Source organism: Cuculus canorus, chromosome 11 (genome assembly GCF_017976375.1).
Source record: "Cuculus canorus isolate bCucCan1 chromosome 11, bCucCan1.pri, whole genome shotgun sequence".
In the NCBI taxonomy this organism is placed as follows: Eukaryota; Metazoa; Chordata; class Aves; order Cuculiformes; family Cuculidae; genus Cuculus; species Cuculus canorus.
The window spans coordinates 6773355-6795541 of NC_071411.1; the positions used below are offsets into that span (position 1 = coordinate 6773355).

At 47.2% G+C, this 22187-nt stretch overlaps 1 protein-coding gene across 8 annotated transcripts in view; it reads left to right on the forward strand.

The window, feature by feature from the left end:
* Nucleotides 1-16204, forward strand: part of MGLL (monoglyceride lipase) — a 102075-nt gene extending 85871 nt beyond the window's left edge. For all 8 annotated transcript variants that reach the window (XM_054076152.1, XM_054076154.1, XM_054076156.1 and 5 more), the window contains 5 exons: nucleotides 2-138; nucleotides 1636-1746; nucleotides 6255-6344; nucleotides 12062-12277; nucleotides 13251-16204. In XM_054076152.1, the coding sequence (XP_053932127.1) occupies nucleotides 2-138; nucleotides 1636-1746; nucleotides 6255-6344; nucleotides 12062-12277; nucleotides 13251-13376 (680 nt within the window). In that variant the 3' untranslated portion in view covers nucleotides 13377-16204. The remainder of the gene's footprint in view (nucleotide 1; nucleotides 139-1635; nucleotides 1747-6254; nucleotides 6345-12061; nucleotides 12278-13250) is intronic.
* Nucleotides 16205-22187: the final 5983 nt, after the last annotated feature.

Here is a 22187-nt window from a genome sequence, read left to right on the forward strand (position 1 = left end):
GTTGGCCACGGGCAGAGCGAGGGTGATCGTATGGTTGTCTCAGATTTCCACATCTTCATCAGGGACAGCTTGCAGCACATTGATCTCATGAAGAAAGAGCACCCTGAGCTGCCCATTCTCATTCTGGGGCACTCCATGGTAAGCACTATCCCTGACCCCTCCTGGCAGGACCAGGACACGTGCTGCAGCGTGGTTGTACTCTTGTGGGTGGCAAGAAATAACTCAGCCCACAGCAGGAAAAGCAAAACTGCAAGAAATCTCCCCTTCCATTTCGCTCAGTGACTGATTTGCCAGCATGCCTTGCTCCATGAGATCTGTCTTCAGTACAGTTGGTCCTTAACTTTTCTACCCGGATCATGGCCCTAATTAATTGGTGTCATTTGCAACAATGGGTGTATTTTTTAATAGAATAGTTCATTCACACCAGGTACATGGTAAGTCCCACCAGCAGCATGGGGCTTCTCCTTTCATTTTAACTAGTAACCAGGAGGTTAAGCTCTCCAAAGCTAGGGGATGAAGAATGAAAATACGCTGTAGCCTCATTTTGTTAAACAACCTAACAGGAAAATGTACCAGGGATTAGAGCTGCAAAAACAAAGGCACTGATTTGGTGGACAGATCTGAGGTCTGATTCTGACAGCACAGGCCAAATCCCTTTATTCAAGCTAGCAATATTCCCACTGATGTCATTGATCTGCTCTCCCTGCAGTCCCAGAGGAGAAGAAAAATGAATAAGTACTTTGGGATTCAGGCCGTGCTCAGATGAACAAGTGTTCTTGCATAAGAAGGCATGGCATGCTCTGAAGTGCTCACTGCGCTCCAAAGCCACTGTGACAAGGAGCTAATTTCCCAGTGAGTTCTTTGAGATGTTTCTCACTGCTGCTGCATTTAACAAGCTTCTGGTTCTCTGGCAGCGTGGAAGTTCACCAAATATTTCCCTTGGCAACTAATCCTCTGCAAACTTCCCCGAGAAGCCAGCCAGTCCCGTCTGTCCCCCACCCCTCACGCCATCAGCCGCCTCATGCAGGAGGGCTCAAGCCTGGCTGCTGTTTGGCTCTAAACCATAGGGCTGGGTGTTCACTGTCAGGCCCCGGACACAGCGATGCAGGGCTGGAGGGGATGGGGACACTAAGGAGAATATTTAACTGCCAATAATTAGTGAAGATTCTCGCGTGCTGGGTGGCAGCATTGCGTTGCCCAGGTTACGAGTGCCACAGGCACGGAGCAAGCCTGGCTTCACGGCATCTTCCCAGTGCAGCATCACTGTCACACTGGTAGAGCCTCAACTTACTTTTAAAGTCGCACCTGAACTATCAGTTCTGACATTTTTTTCTTAGTCCTTTTAACTGAGGAGGACGCAAAGGCATCCTAGGGAGCTGATGGACACTGCATGGAGAGCTGAGTTCAGTGTGATGTGAGGGTTTACAGCATGAGAGAAGAAAACAAATGTCTTCTCCCCCACAAAACCAAGCCACTTCTAGTGCTCCCCCAGCTTTCCTTGCTGACCACACTGAACTCTCACTGGCACAGAAATCATTTGCTTGTTTGGACTAAAACCCATGCAGTAACAGGATTACTGTACACAAGAGATGTTGACTTCTGTTTTAAGCTGTGAGTTGTTATTTTGCGTTGCAGGGGGGAGCCATCTCCATTCTGACAGCTAGCGAGAGACCCAGCGAGTTTTTAGGCATGCTGTTGATCTCTCCTTTAGTGGTAGCCAGCCCAGAAGTCGCCACTCCCATCAAGGTAAGAGCAAACCTGTGTTGCACCGGGTCATACTTGCTTGTCCACGAAAGGAACAGCATTAATACCTCTAGCCTTAAAATGCAAAACCTTGCTGAGATCTGGATCACCTGGATGCCGGTCAATACTTTTCACAGTGCCTCACACACGGTCCCACCTACTTCGCAGAGAGGAAGTGAATCCTGAAGTTGTCCAGGCAAACCTACTTAAATGAGAGTCAGATAACGATGCTACCTCAGGAGGTGGTGGCAGGCTGTGCTTTCTTCACCACACCCTGTGGCAGCCCACACAGTGCTGTCCTTTCCCTTCCTCTCCTACGGTTTTCTCCCTGACTCCGCAGAGGCTGGTGCGGTTGCAGCACAGGCCGCTGGCTAAGTCAGGACAGAGTTATTTTTGGCGTTTGAAGGATGACCAATTTCTAAACAAAACTGGTGTTTCTGAGTCCTAGGAGTCTTTCGTGATCCTCAATGACTGCTACCACCTAAAGCATCTCTGCCCTCACAGCATCCTGTTAGGCTTGACACCAGAGCTAGTTCTTGTCCAGAACCTCCTTCAGTTTGCATTTAGGCTTTACCCACCCTGTCCCATCCAGATCACCCTCCCAGAGCTATTTCTGAGCCAAATTTGCAGTGCCCGATTCGCCCTTGCCCTGCTGACCCTCAGCTCTCCCCTCCTTTCTGGATTTTTAAAAGAATAAACAACAAGCCTAAAAGAAACTGGAAGCAAAGGGAAGAACCAGTTAAGCCCTCAGGAAGGACAGGCTATCTCATTCCCATAGGACTCATTCCTTTATCCTGTCTCCCTAGCCTCTTCTCCTAGGGCTAACTTCTTGTTTTAATCTACTTCTAAGCTATTTCTCCTGCTTTTCTTTGTTTCTGAGATAAAGGAGACAGATTTTCTTGTTGTAGCTTCTGCTGTACCCGCAGCCATCTACTGACCCCACAAATCATTACAAGCACCAAAGGGTGCTTTTTAATCACCTCACTCTGCCTCTTTAATCTTCTCACTCTGAAGGAAACACTTAAAAAATTGCAAAACACCTGGATGCCAATTAATAGTTTCCTCCCAAGTACTTCCCCCATGGTCCCACCTACTTTTCAGAAGGGAATTGAATACTGAAGTCTTCCAGACCAGGAAAACTTATTTAAATAGGAGCCAGTGCACCAAAGGATGCTTCTAGGAGGCTGCCAGCTGATTCTTCACAGGTGAGGCTGTACCTGACTAAGCATAAAGGTCCCATGAACCTTTTTTATTTCTTACTTTGGAAACAGAAAAAGCATAAATATTAAGAAAAATATAGTATAAGATCTGAATCTGAGAGACACTGTTAGCCTTCTCTTTCTAGTCAAGTCAAGGAAAATGTGGAAAGACTTTCCTTCTTCTAGAGCTGTACCCTTTGCTAGAAGCTAAAATCTTTCTGAAATAAGGACTTACCAGTTCTGTGGGAGCTAGTATTACCGTAATCTGTTTTTTTGCAGATCTGTACCAGATTGTTGCTTAATTTCAGTGTAGGAAATCCTAATCTCTAACTGAAATGTTTGTGGAGGTGTTTCTACAGTTCCTTTCCTGGAGTCTCTTGCGTGTAATAATAGAAATGCACAGCAAGTTTCTTTCTCTTTCAAATCTATTCTTGCTTCTCAAAACTGATAAAAAATTAATTATTCCTGAAATATCTCTGCTCTGTCAAATTCGGTTAAAATCAGTCCTGGAGTTGAAATGGTATTTTCAAGAGGAAGGAGTGAAAGTAGACAGAGTAGTCCCACATAAACTATGTTTTCCCATAAAGCAGAGCTGAAAACACTTGTGTGCTTTTTTTTTAACTCTGAGAGAAAAAAAAACATTTCATTGGTGTTTGTGCCTCTGCAGCACAAAGGCTTTCATTTTGCCTTGGAACTGGTACGACTTCTCGGCCCTGGGCCATTTCCCAAGGACCATTGCATTCATCCCTTTGCTGGAGAAGTTTCCAACTGAGCAAGAATTTACCTTGGCCTAAACAAACAAGAGCTCATGGCAACAATAACAGTGGGGCAGATTACACTGGGTCCTTCAGTCTGTCTTAAAAATACCTCCCCTTGCAGCTGAACCAGCTCTGGCAGCCGCAGAAACACAGCACGTTTGCAGACTAAATGCAGGAATATCAAATTCTGTTCTTTTGCAGAAACACAATTTCATCAATGCCTCATAAATCCCGTGTCCTGATAGAAGCATTAACCTATTTGTTGCAAATCCAGTGAAGAGGGATGGATCTTGCTGCCCTCCCCCTTTTCTTGTTAACTAATCTGGATAAAATTCAGTTCTGAATCTTCAGCATTTCAAAGGATGCAAAGAGATAGGAGTCACGTATGCTGGCAAAGAGCTGAGTAAGGGTGAAAGAGTAACTCTCACTACGGTTCAGCTATTGAATACTTTGAAATTGGCCTTTTGCTGATCTGTTGCTTTGTAAGCCAACAGGACGTTGTGCTGTTCCAGTATTTGAGGGTTTCCTGGTCACTAGCCTGAATCTGCACCCAGTAACAGTGCAGAAAACTGGTTTTAAATATACAGTCAAACTAGAAGAAAGTATTGTATTAAAAATGGATGGTTTGGCTTTGCTCTGGTCCGTCCAGTTTAGCAGAGGTGTTAGTCATCACGTTCAGAAAAACATACCTAAGGTGGCTTGTTATCCAGGTATGAAGCCACCAAATCTACTGTCCCCTTGATCATATATCATATCGTATCTTATCACAATCACTGATATTGTATCTCCCTGATAAAACTGTTCAGTTGCTCTCAACCTGGTCTCTGTAGACTTCCAGAGACTTTCAGCTCAAATGAGCGTGGCTAACTTAACCAGTTCAAACACCACATTTTCATTAATCCAGCTCATTTGCAGCTGAAGTGAACTGAAGGGCATTCACACAAGCAGTTTGGCAAGCAGAGATCACGAGAGAAAGAAATAAGCATGTCAAGGTGTGCAGGGAACACACTGTGCTCCACTCAGAAGAGTCTCTGTGCTGCAAAGCGCCCGAATAGTTGAACTCACGCAAAAACCATGAAATAAGCTATAAGTTATACTTTCAGTCAAGAGGCAATGTTCTGTTTCAGTGTTCTACCACTGGCATTTCCAGACCATTGGTTGGATGTTCAAGGTGTTCTGGGGGGGTTATTTCTCTCACTCTCCATACTCTGTAAAAGAAAGCTTAGGACAATTACACCTCTTCTAAGTTAAATTCCTCAGCTAAGTGTCAAAGTTATTACTTGACTTAAGTGGGACATAGTAAGTGGTTTCAGAGAAGCAAAACTGCTACAGTGTTGTCAGCACGGAGTGCATAACTTTGCCTGGGATTCATAAATATGCATTCCCCAGATCATCACAACCTGGAGGTAACACAAAACAAAGAAAACCCCATTCCTGCATGTTTGTGCCATAAGCTTATACTTGCATTGGTGTGGATATGTTATTTTACTGGTCTAATTCCAGAGACCTCAGTAGAAATTAATTTTGCTGGCACAACGTTGTGGGCAGCGAGGGGCTCAGTAGACTGGTAGACAACGACACCAGTTCCTATCCACCCCAAGGTACATGCATTTTCTCAAACGTGCTGTGAGTCTTCACTGCTTTTTGTTCCAGGATGACGTTGACTTCAATCTTGTGTTATTCCTCTAATATCATAATTACTCTGTCATGGATCATCCGTGATCTGAAATGTCAGGGAGTACTTCAGAAGTGATTATGCATCAGCAGAAACAGAACAGAGGTGACAACCTACCTACAAGTGTTAGCTGTGAGCATGAAAGGGCCATAAAACAGACCAACAAACATGAATTGCATGTTTTCTGACTTAAGTGGTGATATTTAATTAAAGGCAGCTATCAAAGATCAGAGCAGAACGCTGGTATCAATGTGCTTGTACCTCTGTTGAAATAAAAGATGTTACCCTTTCTTCTGCCAGTGGTTTTGAGCCTGGGCTGCTGAATGCTTTTGTGTTTCGTGCTCAGGAGACAAGTGAGCAATGGATTTCCTTAGCCAATCCATGCACATTTCGCTGTTGTCTATTTACAGGTTCCCTGGAGAATATATTTATCAAAACAAGTGCAGGCTAGGCTAATTGCACCAAACATCACTTACTGCAGACTGAAACCAGAGCTGTGGCAGCAAGGAAGGAGTGGTAAAACAGCCCTTCTGAGGACTGGAAATGGCTTTTTCCTTTAGAAGTGCTTAACTGAGGCCTTTTTAGAAATTAACTTGAGAATGAGCAAAAGGCGAAGTACGATGAAGCTGTGATGTTGCATGTGGATAGACAGTTGATGTCATTTCAGACTAGCACACCCACTCCTTGATGGCTGGAGCAGTTTAAACACTTTCTCTTTAAGAGAAATGCTTTAACTATAGGGCAGATCTCTCTCCACTGTCAGCTGGCACTTCTCAACTGCTTAGCTTCAGTGCTGATTCCCATCAGCTCAGGATTTGGCCCTCCGTGCTCTCTCTTGTTCTGACTAGCTCTTTAATTGCTTGATTTTCTCTCCCACAGGTTTTTGCAGCGAAAGTGCTCAACTTTGTTCTCCCAAACTTGTCACTGGGATCGATAGATCCAAATGCAATTTCCCGGAACAAGAAGGAGGTAAGGACCTTAATGTCTTTTAAAGTCACTGGATAGTTGGTATCTTGTCTCAGTCCTGGCATTTCTCCTCTTTTTTTTTGAAAAAAAGTGGTTTGTTAAATCATGAGGTCAAGATCTATCCTGGTTTGAAAAGGTGAAGCATCTCTGAAGTTCATGGAATCAACTTTGCACACAGCAGAAAACTAGGGAGATCAGCTGTTCTTCTATTTAGTGTGCCTTCCACCCCCCTACAGCCACTCTGGGTACAAGACTCAACAGAGACCTGTGCTGCAGGTGTGGTGGAAAGCACATGGGAGCAGCGTTTGTCTCTGCTGCACCACCAGTGCTCATTACAGCCGCGAGAGCCAGCTCATGTGGGTGGCAAACACGCTGCCAAAGTCAACTTTTCCAACCCTGCTCTTTGCAGTGAGACCATGACAAACCCTACAGTCCTGGAGATTTATTTCCCTGCTTACAAACAAGGATCATGTTGTGCAGAATGCATTTAAACAGAGAAGGAGAGCGTGCTTGCCCCAAAGACCTACCAGGTCTCCTGGATTACCCCCTGGCTCTGCTGCAGCTTTTCCAAACAGATGATGTATTCTTGCTGCACCTGAGAATAATACTTAAACAAGCTGCAATTGAAGCAGCCCTTGTAATGACCCAATTCCAGCTCCACCACCACAGCTGTGGTTGGAGCTATTCCAAGATGACGTTTTTGTGGTGTCACCATAGCTTGAGACTCTTCTCCTGTTCATACCCACTCCTCACAATAACTGTTGCAGCTTGTTTATGCCGTCGCTGGCAAAACCAGATGTCATTGCAACTGTTGAAACAACACACAATGAGGAGGTTTTGTACCTTCTCACTGTTGTGGGACGAGTGAAAGGAGAGGGACATGAACTGTAAGTTGCCTTGTCTGGAGAGGGGAGTGCCCCAGAACTTGATCTATTTTAGAAATTAACTTGAATGATAGAAAATGGCATCTGAAGGTGTGTCAAAAGCAGGAGAGCTTCGCTGGTGCAATCGTCAGTTGTTCCTGTGCCTCCACATCAGCTCACATCTCACTGACAGATGCTGTCATTTTTCCTGCTGTTCATGCAATGGTTCATATCTTAAGTGGAAGTTAATAAATTGCCTTCCTCCAGGGAGGCAGCTTGACCAGCATTAGAACTGAAGCTGAACGGATCAGGAGCAAAGACAGTATCAGCAGCTGTGTGAGTGCAATCCATTCAGCCTCAGCGAATCCCATCTCTTTGACTCACCCATTCGGTAAACTGGAAAGCAAAGAGTCTCCCAGAATAGTCTCGAGGCTTTCAGGGTTGTTTCTTGGCTCTGCCAAAGAGGGTTTTGGTCAAACTACTTTCAGTTCACTTGTGCAGAACAGAGCATAACATTTCAGTAGGCTGAAGGCGGAAAGATTTGAGGAGCTGACAAAAAGAAGACAAAGTAGGTTCTAGGAAACTGTCAGGATGAGCATAGAGCGAGTTCATCTGCATCCACTGATACGCCATATGACATGTTCTTAAGTACCATATGAGGCTGCACAAAATATATTCTTGGGAAGAAGGCTGATTCCAGTCAAGCTATAGAAACCTGCTCTTAATTACATTCAGCTGCCATAACTTGTTGCATATAATTCAGAGAAAAGGTTTAAATTAGAGAACTAAGTCACTAAAATCACACAGAGGAAAGTTTTTGCTGCTGCATTTGCGTTTAGAGGACAAAAGCAATCAGTGTTCTTGAGGAGGGGAGGAGTTTGAATGTTAGTCCCTACCTGAAGAGTGAGCGTGGCTGGGGCACGTGGGTCTTTCCCTGCTTCTGCACTGATTTGTGGCTGGGACACGTGGGGCTTCACCTGCTTCTGCACTGGTTTGTCGTGTGGCACTTGAACTCTGTGCCACAGCTGATCCTTAAGGGCAGAGGTTTGAAATACGCCTCTGACAGCTGGATCCTCTGCTGGAGCATGCTAGAACGGCACTATCTAGCATTACAGGCGAAAAATGCTGATGTGGGAACATCCCAAATAATAATGCATTTGGAAAAGTGTCGGTGAGCTCCCTTAATTTGGTGCACAGTGTTGACCGGGTATTTCCATGTAGGCCGTTGGGGTGATGTTAGGAAGCACCACAGCAACCGCTGGACACAGTTTATATTAATGCTGTTCTGTTGACTTTCTACATAAATATTTGCTGCTCCTCCCTCTGTTCTATGATGCTCCAAGCTTCCTTTGAGTGTTATTGTTTTTCCTCTGCCCTTTCTCTTCCCGTGGAGCCAGGGAAAGCCTTTTGCAGTGAATGAAAATGTAGGTCTGCTTCATCAGAGTCTGTTTATAATGGAGTAGTCTTCAAAATGAGACAAGAAGCCCCTCCTTGCTATGCTGCCTGCACACTGCAAGTGAACACACAGCTGATATAGCAGCTATGGATTGTGATATAAAGTGGTTTCCTGACCATCCTCAAACACCAGGATTTGAGGCTTCAGGCACTTACGGAAGACAATACACCATCTTGGTCCTCTGGCTGCCTCTAATGCACACTCCACCCTCCTTTTGGACTCAAGATGTGCAGCTTCAAAGCACACTATGTGCTGGAAACATCCATTATTTATATGTCAAACCTATTCTCCTGCCAGACCAAGTTTATTTTATCTAGAAATATTTTTGGGACGTCATCCAAGAATTTCCTGATGAGTTTGTATTCCCAGCAGGCTGTCCTGAGGGTGTAGGGACTGAAACACAGGATGATATGGAGATATTTGTTTGATCTGCTTGCTGTATCAAATGCAAGAGACACCAAAGAGAGCAAGAAGCAACCCTAAAATCCAAGGAGGAATAATATCACAGGGGTGGGCACCCCTTTATTCATCTTCGTTAGCTGCTATTGAATTCAGTGAATAGTCCCCCTGACTTTAGTCTTGTTCCTGCAGAGTCCACACAGGATGAGGCTGTAATTGCCTTATAATGAATTTATTGCTCTGCAAAATGCAAAGGGAAGATACAGACCTCTAAGCAAGGCAACATAATGCAGCAGGAGCTCTGATGGTTCCTTCTGCCATGGCATTACAGAGAGAGAAAAGAGCTGCTGTGATTTACTCTGCAGAGCCTTTACCGGCCTGTGGCTCGAAGCCGTTGCAGGTTCTCCTGGGGCTCCCGTCACTTATTGTGCCTGCTGTCCTAGAGCTCCGTGTGCCCGTGGGACCTCTACACTTGCAGGGTTTGTAGATTACAGCTTGCAGAATAATAGTTGATTCCCTATCTTTCTGTGTTTCCCTAGCAAGCTGCTGCTTTGTGCTCACCCCATGCACTGAACATTAACTCTGTCAAGGATTCCTGTTCATTTGCTGGGAACAGGATCTTCCTCCTGCAGTCTGGATCGATCTAGGTGATGATCGGGTTATTATTTTTGCCCTCCCTCCCATCATCTACACAAAAATATTTGTTGGCTATTCAGTAGCTAAAAAATCCATGTTCTTTCAGAAAAGAACAAGAGGAAGAAAGAAATGCATTGGGTCATTCTCTTAGAATTTATGGGGTGGGAGGGGCAGCTCATATGAATTGATCAACATTGTTTTACTCCATGAGGAGGGAACTTCTGTCAATCCATCCACCTACCCCTCCTGATTCCACACCCCCTCTGCAAAGTCCCTCATTTGTTTCCTTCAATTAAAAAAAAACAACTAAAAATAAAAAGAAACCCATCTTAAAGCTGTATTGCTTTAACGCAGCGCTGTGACATAGATCCAGACAAGTAACTCCCAGATTAGGCTGAAGCCAGTTGCTAAGTAGCCAGTGCAACACGGTGGTTTTGCTTAAAAAAAGGAATAGTCAACACATTTGGCTGAAAATATCACGGCACAGCGAGGAGTCAAAAGTAGAACCAGCAAAATTAGAGGCAGTTGGTGTTTTGCAAGTCAAAGCTGAATTTTCTCCATGAGCACATTCACAAGAGGATGCCTCTTTCTGAACGCAGGCAGCGTCTTAGAATCATAGAATGGTTTGGATTGGAAGGAACCTTAAAGATCAACTCATTCCAACCCCCCTGCTGTGGGCAGGGACACCTCCCCCTGGATCAGGCTGCCCAAGTCCCATCCAACCTGGCCTTGAACACCTCCAGATGTTCAAACAAACAGAGGTTTCCAAACCCTTAGCGCATATGGGCACTTGCTTGGTTGAAAGGGAGATGCTAGAGGTAAGATCCTGTGGGGAAAGACAGCTATGTTTGCCTCCCTGCCAAAAACTACTCCTCACTTCAGAGTGGCCATGATCTTGCAGTGAGGCCAAAACACAATTATGGCCTTCATCAAATGCTGGAAACATCTGCTGAGTATAAGGATCCCTATATGAGCGCTACAAAGGCTTGGATCATCGCCCTCGACTATCTTCAGCACTGTGAGCTGGAACTGAAGGGTGCCAGCTGCTAATAGTCCCAGATTCCCACCTACCGCCTTCCCCTTGCTGCCCTCAGGTATAGGAACCATGGGTCTAAGCAGCAGGAGATAGCGGGGACTGAAAGAAAGTGATGGGAGAAGACTTAGGAGCACCAGCATGCCTTGCTGCCAGCTCTATTTCCAGCGCTTTGTGCCCCAACACATTTGAGACCATGAGGAGGGAAACAGGCTTTATGTCCTCTGGCAAATTAATCTCCCCAGGTGGGAAAGTCCCACCGTGTTGTTTCCTTCTGTCCCGCTGATAAATCTCATCTCACCTCACAGGGAGATGAACACAGAATCTACCCGATAGCTTTACAGCCCTCGGGTGGGCTCGTGGGTCACCTCCCACCTGTGGCCCCCCTCAGTGCAGGCACGTGCAGCAACAAGAGGACCTCACATTTCTGCAAAGCAAGGGAGAATTAGAACAGACCCCGCTGCCTGCAAGGAAAGGAGACTGTTTTCGGCTAACCTATAAATAACCATCATTTCTATAAACATCTGCCAGGGTTGGGAGAAACTGGAGGCTGTGCCAGAGACCAACCCATAATCACAGCATTCTGGCAGATACTGAGATGGCAGTGGCTGTGTGGGCCGTCTCCATGTACAGTATACAAATATTTACTGTAGATTTTTTGCCTGCTGCAGTAACTACTCTTTCTGAGCAACTTTCTGCACTAGCTCTTGTACGTTTTTATCCTTTCACAGTCTGGCTGAGCAAGTCATTGACCGGGTTTTGTGGTGTTCTTTGCCTAGCACCTAATATCATCATTTGCTGCCTTGTTTGCGCACGCTTTGCACCTGGAGAGGACCCCTCAGCACAGGAGTGCTTTGCAATCAGATGTGTCAGTTGTCTGTAGGTGTAGGTCATGGTCTTCATTCCCAGAGAGGGAGGATGAAAGAGAACAAACATCAGCTTTCAAGTAACACAGTCTGAAGAACCCTCGGCAGAAGAGACTGTCACCTTTCAGTGATAGAAGGACATGGCAGAGCAGAAAAAGGCAAGCAGGTGCCTCCATGGAACAGTCTTTGTCCAGCACTGGTTGTTTGCCTGCAAAAAGATCTTTGGCTTGAATATTTTCTAGTGGCATAAGAGAGGAACACACAGCGTGGGGTTAGCCAGGTTGTGTGAGCGGTTCTGGGTAGCCATAGTAATGACCTTGACATTGACTCTGATGGCAGGATGTCCCGACAGAGTAGGAAATTACCTTGCAAGCCAAGGGAAGAGACTCCTCAACGCTAGGCTGACCTGCTTTGTCTTTTCTGCATGAAATATTGCTGACCTTAAATTACCTCTTTCTCCCTGCCAGATGGAGTCTTACACGTCTGATCCCTTGGTGTACCACGGTGGCATGAAGGTCTCCTTCGTCATCCAGCTGATGAATGCCATTGCCAGAATTGAGCGAGCTCTGCCCAAGCTGACTTTGCCCATCCTGGTGCTACACGGCTCTTCTGACAAGCTCTGTGATATCAAAGGGTCCTATTTACTGATGGACACAGTGCAGAGTCAGGACAAAACGCTCAAGGTAATCTTGCTTGATTGATTTTTAAGGTGTTATCCCGTCAGTGTTGGCCTAAGCATGAGTGACTGTGAGGTGTAGGGAGCTTGTGAGCTCCAAAGAGCTGGATGCAAAGCAGGGCTGATGCATTGGTGAGACAGAGCAGGTTAAGCTCCTTTCACTAGGAGGTAGCCCTCCCAAGGCATGGTGTGGTGGCCTTTCACCAGCTACAGCTGGGCTGTGGGCAAGGGCTGATGAGTGATCTCAAGACTTGGTCCGGGGGTGGCTGTGTACCTAGAGAGTCTCTTTGACATAAATCAACTTGGCATAAAATTAGAGTGAGGCTCATAAACAGGTAAAGTCTTGACCCCAAAAGTTCTTCTGAACAACGTAAACTGTGTCAGCACTAACCTTACCTCATGCCCCAGCGGGTAAAGGTACAGGGGCTCTTTCCAGAGCACCGAACAACAAAAACCACTTCACATCTGTTCATTTCAAGAGAGCTACAGCTGATTAACCAATTGTTAGCACATGAATGAACCTGAAAGAGAGACAGGGAGACCAAGAGAAAGCTTTTGTCATTGGAAAAATAACTGGATAGTCAAGGCATAAAGGGAGTAAAATTGCACAAGGCATGATGGGAACATCCCCCATTGTTCTTTAAACTCCAAGGGCATGATAAGTATTTCCGCCTTCTTAGTGGAATAGGAAGCAAGAAATGCATGGGGCTGGGACATGCATTATCTTCCTGAAGGGCAGCAGGGTGCCAGGTAATGTGCAGATGTCAAGCTGCAATGTCAACACCTTCCTGCTCATGGAGGGCCAGCACCACCAATGGCATCTCTTTGATTTCATAACCGGCCACATACAGGAGAAAAACCTGATCAGGTGTGGGCAGGACTTGTTGGACACGTGGGTGTTGACAAGAGGGGACTGAAGACTGTTTTGTTCATGTAGATTCTTTTTTCCGTGCTAATCTCCTCTCTCTCTCTGGTTGCAGGTGTATGAGGAAGCCTATCATGCCCTCCACAAAGAGCTGCCTGAGGTCACTACCTCTGTTTTCATGGAAATAATAACATGGATTGGCCAAAAGCTCTCAGCCGCTGGGGAAACCAGCCATACTTAAGAGCAATTGGTTTTGCAGCTCTTATTGGGGTTTTCTGGGAATAGATGCTTTTCTTAATAGAAGTCTCTCTGAAAAAGATCTAATGTGGAGGGACTCTTGGGATATTTTATCATGCACAGCGTAAGGGAGGGTGGGGGGAGAGGCAGAGGTTTAGGGCAATATTTGCTGATATAAATGGCCATGGCCCTGATCTGGGAATGAAATGATGATAGCTGTGGGAGCAGCTGCCAAAGCTTTCCGGGTCGGGCGATTTTACTGAAATGCCCTTCACCCACCAAACTTCCCCCATCGTTTCCCCGTCTCTGCTTTTGCTGAGGTTACAGGGGTGTATTTATACTGCAATAATTTTTGCTATGTTAAAGAAGTCAGTATCTTCCGCATCATGGTTTTGATTCCAGGTGCAGACAGTCCCTATCGTCCAGTACCTTAAAAGCCCTGGTCCTTGAGAGGAGAGCAGTAATGAAGGTGCTGGCTAATGAGAAGCTAAAAATGGAGCTGACGGCTCCCTGAAGGTGAAGGGCTGGTTTGCAAGGTCAGACCCCTTTGGATACTGCCGTCATAAGCCAGCCAGGGGAGAGCATAAACACAACCTCCTGTCACCGCCCTGAATGCCCTCTGTGCGTTTGCACTCAGGGAAAGCATGTTGAACAGCTCTTGAATTTTCATCATCAGAGCAGGATCCTGGAGGGGAGAAGAGGAATGTGGAATCAAACCCACTTAGCACATTCAAATCCCATGCTTTTCCCAATGCCAAACCCTGTCTCCTCTGCAAATATTCTGTAAATATTCCTGGGGGGCTGCTTTTTTTTGTTCTTTCCTTTTTTTTTTTTTCCATTTTCTTTTCTTTTGGAATGAATCATTTGCGCTACTGAAACTGAAAAGGCAAAAATCAAAGTTATAAGAGAATATAGTAATATATTATATGATGTATATGGAGGTGGATGGGAGCTGGGGCAGAGATGGAGGGAGAGTCTAAAGAAGGGGTTAAGTGTTCCTTCTCTTGGCATGGAATAATGTTGTCCTACTAGGATCCAGTCCTCTCACCGTAACTTTACAGTCATAATCTGTTGTTTTGCTTCATCAGTTGGAAAAATATCCTGAAAATAGTGCTAGAGAGAGGCGCAGAGCATCTGGTGGGTGGGGGTTAGCAGTGGGTGTCCTCATGGTCCACTGGTTTAGCAGGAGACCCACAGCATGAACAGAGATCCCATCCAAGCTTGTCCCAATCTCCTTGTAGTCAGCACAGCCACTCCTGGGGCAGAGCAGAGAGCAGGGGGCCCGAGCTCACCCCTTCAAATCACGTGAGGAACTGAAGGCAGAATATAGGGTGCAATTATCCATCCAGCATCTGCCTTTCTGCAGTGATACACCAGTGCTCCTGGATGCCTCAAGCTGCCATGGAGGAGCTTGTGAACCGGTCCATTGGTGCAGACAAGCTAAATCCTAGAGTTACCTGGGTCTCTGGTAGCAGCAGGGCTAGAGGAAAGGTTTAAGACCCAGTTATGGTGCAAAGGCATTGTGCTGGTGTAGCAAAAACTGCATAGTAATTACAGAGTGTCTGTGCAGCTCAATTTGTCCAGGGTGATGGCCCTAATTCTGAATACACTTTTCGGCGCCAGCCAAAGGAAAAGGGTTTAACCCGCCCCTCTCCCTCTAATTTTGCAAGAAGAAAATGCGAATGTTGCACAATGAGAGTGGGGCATTGCCCCCAGTGACGAAGCAGCCCCCTTATGGCCTTTGCTGACTGCAGTGGGAACCATCGCTGCATCTCATGCCACTGCCCCCAGGGCTGGATCCCACTCACAGCAGGCAGAGGGGGGTCACCCATGGCCCCTCCCACGAAGCTAGTTCTGGCGAGATTCAGGAAAGGGACCTTTGTGCAATAACAGTCAGAATTGTGTCTTGATCCCATTTGGTCCCAGCAGTGTGAATGGATGAAGGATGTGTGGATGCAGGTTACGTCCTTGGAATGGCCCTAAGGGACCCAAACCAAGAAAGCTCTTTTGTACAGGTTGATTCAGGCACTTTGATACCTGTATTTTCTTTCCTCTAAGAGAGGAGCGAGCTGTAGTTCTCCCAGCAACACCAGCTTTTGATTCCTTATTCCAGTGCAATCAGCTATTCCCACAACTCCCTGCTAAACCTCTGGTGACCCTTGCTTGGGGAAGGAGGCGATGCACAGGGCGTCTGCTCCAGATCTTTCAGCAGCCTGGCTTGCTGCTACTGCTTTTTCCCCAAGCAAGATCCCTCCTTGGCAGACGCTGCTGGGGAAAGACAGCAAGAAGAGAAGCACTATAGCAGTGAGAAACCTCACCTGCTGCTTCAGCTGGAAGGGGAATCAAGTAGGCGTGATCCAGTGGTGACAGACGTTGTGGGGGTAGTAGCAAGATGACAACTTAAGGATGGGATTTTTGAAAGCACTTTTCCCAAGGAAGTCAGGAGGAGCCAATCAATACCCACATTCTTTACCTTGCTTCCCAAACTGACAAGCACTTTGTGGAGGGGAAGGGAACTGATCCTCCAGCAGGAAGGTCAGAGCTCGTCTGCTCCCTCCAACCTGGCTTAAGGCAGAGGAAGGTCCGTGGTCAGTGCCTTTGATTAAATGTGTCCTTTCACCCAAGAAACATCTGCAGCTCAGCAGAAATAAAAGGAAACCAATTCCATTGAGTTGAGGAAAGCTTGTCCCTCAGTCTAGCTGAGCTCAGCAGTGGCAGGTGGCCTGGGGAACCTGTGTTTGAAAAACCATATTAACAAACGCAATGTTGAAAGACCAACAACAGCACCAAAAAAAGCCCCAAGCTCCTGGCACAGCAGGGGTTACTGCCACCTTCAGCCAGTTTTCTGAAGAATTGCCTTCTGAGGAAATGTAACACTAAGAACCCCCCAAGAAAAGGCTGGAGGGCTCAGCATCCTGCTGGCAGCGCACACCCCCAGGCAGGCTGCTGGGCAGAAAGGGAGCAGCCTGCTTACAGGTGAGGAGGGAAGGAGCCAGGGGCAAATCCACCTGGGTCAGTTGAGATGCTGATTTGCACCAGCTGCAGTTCAGCCTGCGCATTTCAGCTCTCCCTGCTGTTCCTGATCCCTTACTCTGCCTGTAAGCTACTTTATATTGACCCAGTTAGGTTTCTCCATGTCCCGGAGGAATTCTTCCTTCGCTGACCAGATTAGTAATGAGCAGAGCTGCTGTCAAGGGAAATGTAATTAAACTCTTATTTTCAAATGGCAGGTACCGTTTGCAGGGAGCACAGCCAGCCTTATCAATGTTGCTGTGTGGAGCTGCACCAGATACCTGTCTGCCTTTGAGAATAGGTGGCACTCATGACTGAGCAATAGCAATGTGTAACTACTGTATATATCACCACCTGTAGCACTGAGAGACCTTTCCTCGCTACCTAACCCATCTCATTTTCTATTTAGCCTGTTCTTTTTATACCACTCACCTCCACGCACCGCCAGCACAAACCCATTGAGATCACACTTAATTTTCCAAGTAATTTCTGAGCTTGTCTCTCTTGTTCCGTTGTGTTCCAGTTCAATAAAATACATTTATATATATATATACACATATATAAAAACATATATACATACACATGTATTTTCAGTGGGAAAATCCATATACAAGTTTAGGATTCTTAAAGGAATACAATGTATATTGCCACTAATAATAAAGTTATGTTTTCTGAATGGAGCGTGTTTGAGGGCATCATTGCTGACTGCTGTTCATCCGGAGGGTAAAAAAGGAAAGGCAGAGAGATATTAAATTCCCATTCAGCTTGTAGAGGAGGGGCTGCAGCCCCCAGCTGCTGTTGAATTGCTGGAATCTGCCAGCATCTGCTCCCCAGCTGCTGAGGAGCGGGGATAGCCCGGGCTCATGGAGGCCTGAGCTTGCTTTTCTCTGTCACATCAAGGTTGGCTTTCCAAAGAGCCCTGAAATCCATGACCTTGCGCCACTATTTGCTATAGCCTAAAGCAGCACAATAAAAAATTAGCCAGGGGCACTGCAGGTGTGAGATGTCTTTGCATCCAACTTTGACCTAGCAGGGCTGACTGGCTGGTTAGTCCCAGGGAAAGATTCCTCTACCCTCCCTAGAGTCAAAGCTTGCTTATTTTTTTTTTTATATCGTAGCTGAGGTGCTAACTTAAAAAAAGATAATCCCCTGGCCCAAGTGCTTCCCCACCCCAGACAAAACAGCAGCCTGGAGCAACAGGCAAGCTCAGTCTGTTTTGAAACCTGGTTCCCACGCTTTTACAAGCCCATTAAAATAGCACATTGGTCCTGAACCGTACCCAATTCAAATAGGAAGCATCTGCACTGTGGCCAGGAGTGGCTGCTGATTAAATCCTACCTTTTGGTTCCAGCTGCGACTCCAGAGTGCAAGCAGGGTTTGCTGTTCTCTGAGCTCCCAGGCAGTGCTCAGGTGCTGTAGGAGCCCTCGGTTCATCCAGAGTTGGGGTTGGTGCTATCGGGGTGCTCCAGGCATGGGAAATGCCCCTCCTGCCTGGAGAGCCGCAGAGTCCCCTCCTGCCATCCCCCCCGGCACAGACTGCAGGACAAGCGGCTGTGTTTGCAGGGGCTCCCCAACCACCCTCGCACACCTCGAAACAGGTGACAACGGCCACTGCCATGGTAGGGACAGACAGAACAGCACATCCATGTGCCCGTTCCACACCTGGAGTCTCTAGCAGCGCCAGATCTAACCTACAACCTCTGGGAACTCATTTCATCCTCACAGTTCTGCTCACTACATCAAGAGAATAATATTCTCTTTCTGCGGCCCCACGTGGGCTGTGTTTCTGATCGCTGGGTCCAAAGCTCTGGCTGTTGACTTTGATGCACCTCAGTACTGAGAGCAGAGCCAGGGCTTTTTGCCGAACCGGCGGACTCATTGTGGTAGTAATGAGCTTTATGGGTAACAAGACTTGCTTTAATACCAGCAATTCCCTTGCACCTGGAATTTTCGTGGCGCATTAAGTTCCTTGCAGCTCCGAGGCCACTGGAGGGTGCACACCATGGTGTTAGGGCATGGATCCAGCCCAGGAGGGAGTGGACGGGCTAGCAGGAGCAGCGCTGGCACAAAAGAGCCTTTTTGGCGATGCAGTTGGCATCACCACTCAGTGCCTGGCAAACTATCACGCTGTAGGTGGCCTTTCTGTTTTTAGCATGTTCTTCTAGAATGATCCTGTGAGTCTGCAGGAACGCTGAAGTTTTTGCCTATTTCTTCTACCCCAGCCTGCGCTCAGTCTCGTGTTATCCAGAGCTGGCGGTTCCCCTCAGGGTTGGTGCGAGGTGGAGATCAGCTGATGGCAAAGCAGGAGCCAGAGCAGTGCCAAGTGGTGGGGAGAACTCCTAAGGAACCCCCTCCAGCCACTCTGGCAGGGATGGACAGCCTGGCCTGCCGTTGGGGTGTCACACTCTGTCACATCGCTGCAGGGACTGGGCCTCTGTCAGACCTCCAGGACCACACAGCCCATCATCCAGTCCAGGCTCAAGCGCTGGAGAAGAGCCAAATGCTGCAGTTTCAGTCAGTGGTAGGGAATTTTAATTCAGAGGGTCTGCTCAGCATATAAACCATCAGTGCTTTGGTTGCATTTTCTGCAGGAAAACAGTTAAGCTCGGGATTTGTAGCCTATCAGAGGAGGAGGGAGAGGTGGGGCTGTAATTCACTCCCACTGCTGGTGGGAGCGAGGAGGAACTTGTACCTCTCCCGTTGCCTGGCTTTGCCCAGCCTAGGGGTGATCTCCATCACAGGGAAAGCGGGATGGAGCCGATGGGGCCACGCAGGTGCCACCACACCATCACAGACCACCTCTACCACCATGCTAGCGGCCCAAGTCCTGCCGCCTCTGCTCCTGCTCACTCCAGGCTCTCAATAGTCATTTTTTTTGAGAAGGCGTACGCTCTTCTCTCCTCGTAAGGGCACACAAGTTCCCTTTGCACAGAACAACGCTCTCCCAGTTTACCACTCTGGGATGCCTTTTCTCCACCTGATGGGGAGCTGCTGATGTAGAGTTACCATTCACCTTCCTGTTGCTCTCCTAAACAACTGCCTTATCAAACCCTACAGCCACGTCCATGAGCAAAGACTGCAGAGCCCGCACCTCCTTACAGGAGCAAGACAAACTACTGGCCTTCCCGTGGCCACCACTCCTCAGGAAGGAGGGACCCGGGATTAATTTCCTTTCTCTCTAGAGAAAGCTCTTCAGCGTCTGGAAATATTCCAGGAATTCAGATGAAAAAAAGATTCCTAAGGGATCAATTAAGAGTTTAGATGGACCACATGATATGCACTGATGTCTAAACAGAGGAAACTTGGCAAAGAACGCTGCTTGGCCTGGGAGGAGGCTGACAAGAGGGCAAGACATCCAGCATGGAAAATGCGTGTCTGGTAAGAACACACACAGAGATAAGAACGGCAGAGATGAAGCAATGGCAGCTCGGGTGCAAAGGATGAGCAGTATCTTCCCTGCATCAGTTTAGGAAGGGTCCATGACCAAAGGCAAGCAAGCCTTTCCCATAAGGTCCGGTGGCCTTATAGCAGCCTTCCAGTACTTAAAGGGGGGCTACAGAATAGCTGGGGAGGGGCTCTTTATCAGGAAGTGCAGGAATAGGATAACAGTTTTAAGCTGAAAGAGGAGGCATTTAGATTAGATATTAGGAAGGATTTTTTTTCCTATGAGGGTGGTGAGGCGCTGGCACAGGTTGCCCTGAGAAGTCATGGCTGTCCCATCCCTGGAGGTGTTCAAGGTTGGATGAGCAACCTGGTTCAGCAAAAGGTGTGCTTGCCCATGGCAACAACGATTCAAATGGAATGATCTTTAAGGTCTCTTCCAATTCAAACCAATCTATGATTTTATAATAAGACTCTACCATACTATGGTAAACCCCGTCCTCAGCCAGAGCGCCAGGAAAAGCAGAGCTTTCCGGCCTGCCCAAGGTGAGCAGCCTTCATATGAGACTGGTGCCTTCATTTAGATGAAAACCACGCAGTGGCAACACCAACAAAGCTCTCCTCAGGGCAACTCAGTTAACCCTGAAGTAGGCGGGATCCACATGTTAGAAACAAACAACTCTGGTTCCCCATCCAGAGAACAAAACCAGTTCTTTCCCTCAAGCTGGAGCGCAGGGTCAGCTTTGTGCTGCAACGACAGCAACAAGCTGGCTGCCTGCAGCACAGGACAGCCCTTGTTATCCCTATCAAAAGCCGCAACGGCCCTTCCAGGGCTCACCCCATGCACTTTAACACCAAGCCCTCTCCTCCCATGCCGAGTGTGTGTACACCCCTCACCGCACAGCTGCTCTGCACCAAAACCCAGCCTTGCGTGACTGCGAGTCCTGGATGCCCAACAGACTCTGACTTTGCATGCAAGACTGATCTGCTCTGTTATCACAGCCAGCACTGTGAGCACTGCAGTGAAACAGAAGTGCTTTCCCCTGGTGTGCTTTCAGACCTAGAAGACGTTTTTAATTGCGTGTTTGATTGGAAAAGGACACATAAAATCAGGACACAAGAAATACCATCTCTCCTGGCCTGGGAAGGGAAGGAGTGGTCACTCCAAGAGCAGCATGGCCAGAGCTTTGGATGGCTTTGAAGACGTTGTGCCCAACAGGCACTCGGACCAGAGAAGAGGCACAGCAGAAAAAGCTTCTGGGACTATTTGCCTGAAGCATTTTCAGCTTCTTAATGACAGCCTTCGGGAAAAGGAAAGAGATTGAACTTGCCGCCAACAGACTTGTTCTAACACTCCTGGATAAAAGTTCAGTTTTAGATCAGGTAGGAGGAGGGTGAAAGGAGTTCTAGAGAGCAGATTGCTGCCTCCCATTATGGAAGCAAGCTTAATAAAATTCATAGAAATATTGGTGGTTCTGCTATGCTGTGCCAAGTATGTGTTAGAATAAAACCTTCTGAGCAGAAGGGAGAGATAGAACGTCATCTCAGCCTTGATATGAAAGATCAGCCTTCATCTCTGAAAGCGTATCTCAGGCAGCAGTAACTAACACATTTACTCCCCTTCCCTCCAGAGCAGGTCTCTGCTCAGCCTTGTGCGAATGCTACTGGGATGATCGTGGCTCACAAAGGAGGAGGATGATAAAAAGAATAAAGAGGGAGGCATTTTTTCTTACCATGACATCCCAGTGCAACACAGACCAGCTCAGTTTCCTCTGCGGGAAAGCTACAAGTTACTTTGGATTTGTTTACAAAGGCCAACCTCACCCTGCCCTGAGCCCATGAACCGATGCATCTGGCTACGCCATAGCACAGCCTCCACCTTCCTCCTTCCTAACACTCGATGCCTCAATGTTTTGCAACACCAGCTAACAGAGCAGGTGCAAAGCAGACCCACCAGCAGAGAGCTGCTGTCAGGAAGAAGCAGATTTCACTTTCCTGTCTTGCTCCTTTTCCCCTCAAACTTGCTCCGATGGCAAGAGGAGGAAAAGGAAAGCTCTCAGACTCAGTTCTCAGCATTTATTTTGGGAACTGAGCAGCCAGACCCTTGGGACCAGAGCTAGTTCCTTGCATGGGCACAGATCCTCTTCCAAGGCTTTCTTTAGCCTCCTGAGATGACCTTCAAACCTTGCTGGCTTACGAAGTTAACCACAGCTAGGAAAACTGAAAGACAAGCATTCCTGCCCCCTTCCCCAAATGCTGATCACTCATAGCTTGAAGCTCACAGCTTGGCTTCGGCCCTGAGGATCTGCACGTCCACAGCTACACCCAAATGTGGCTGCTGGCTCCTCATTAACACTGCCTCTCTGCAGCCCTTGCCTTGGTTATTGCCAGTAACCCATATTTTATTTCCAACCTAAAACCC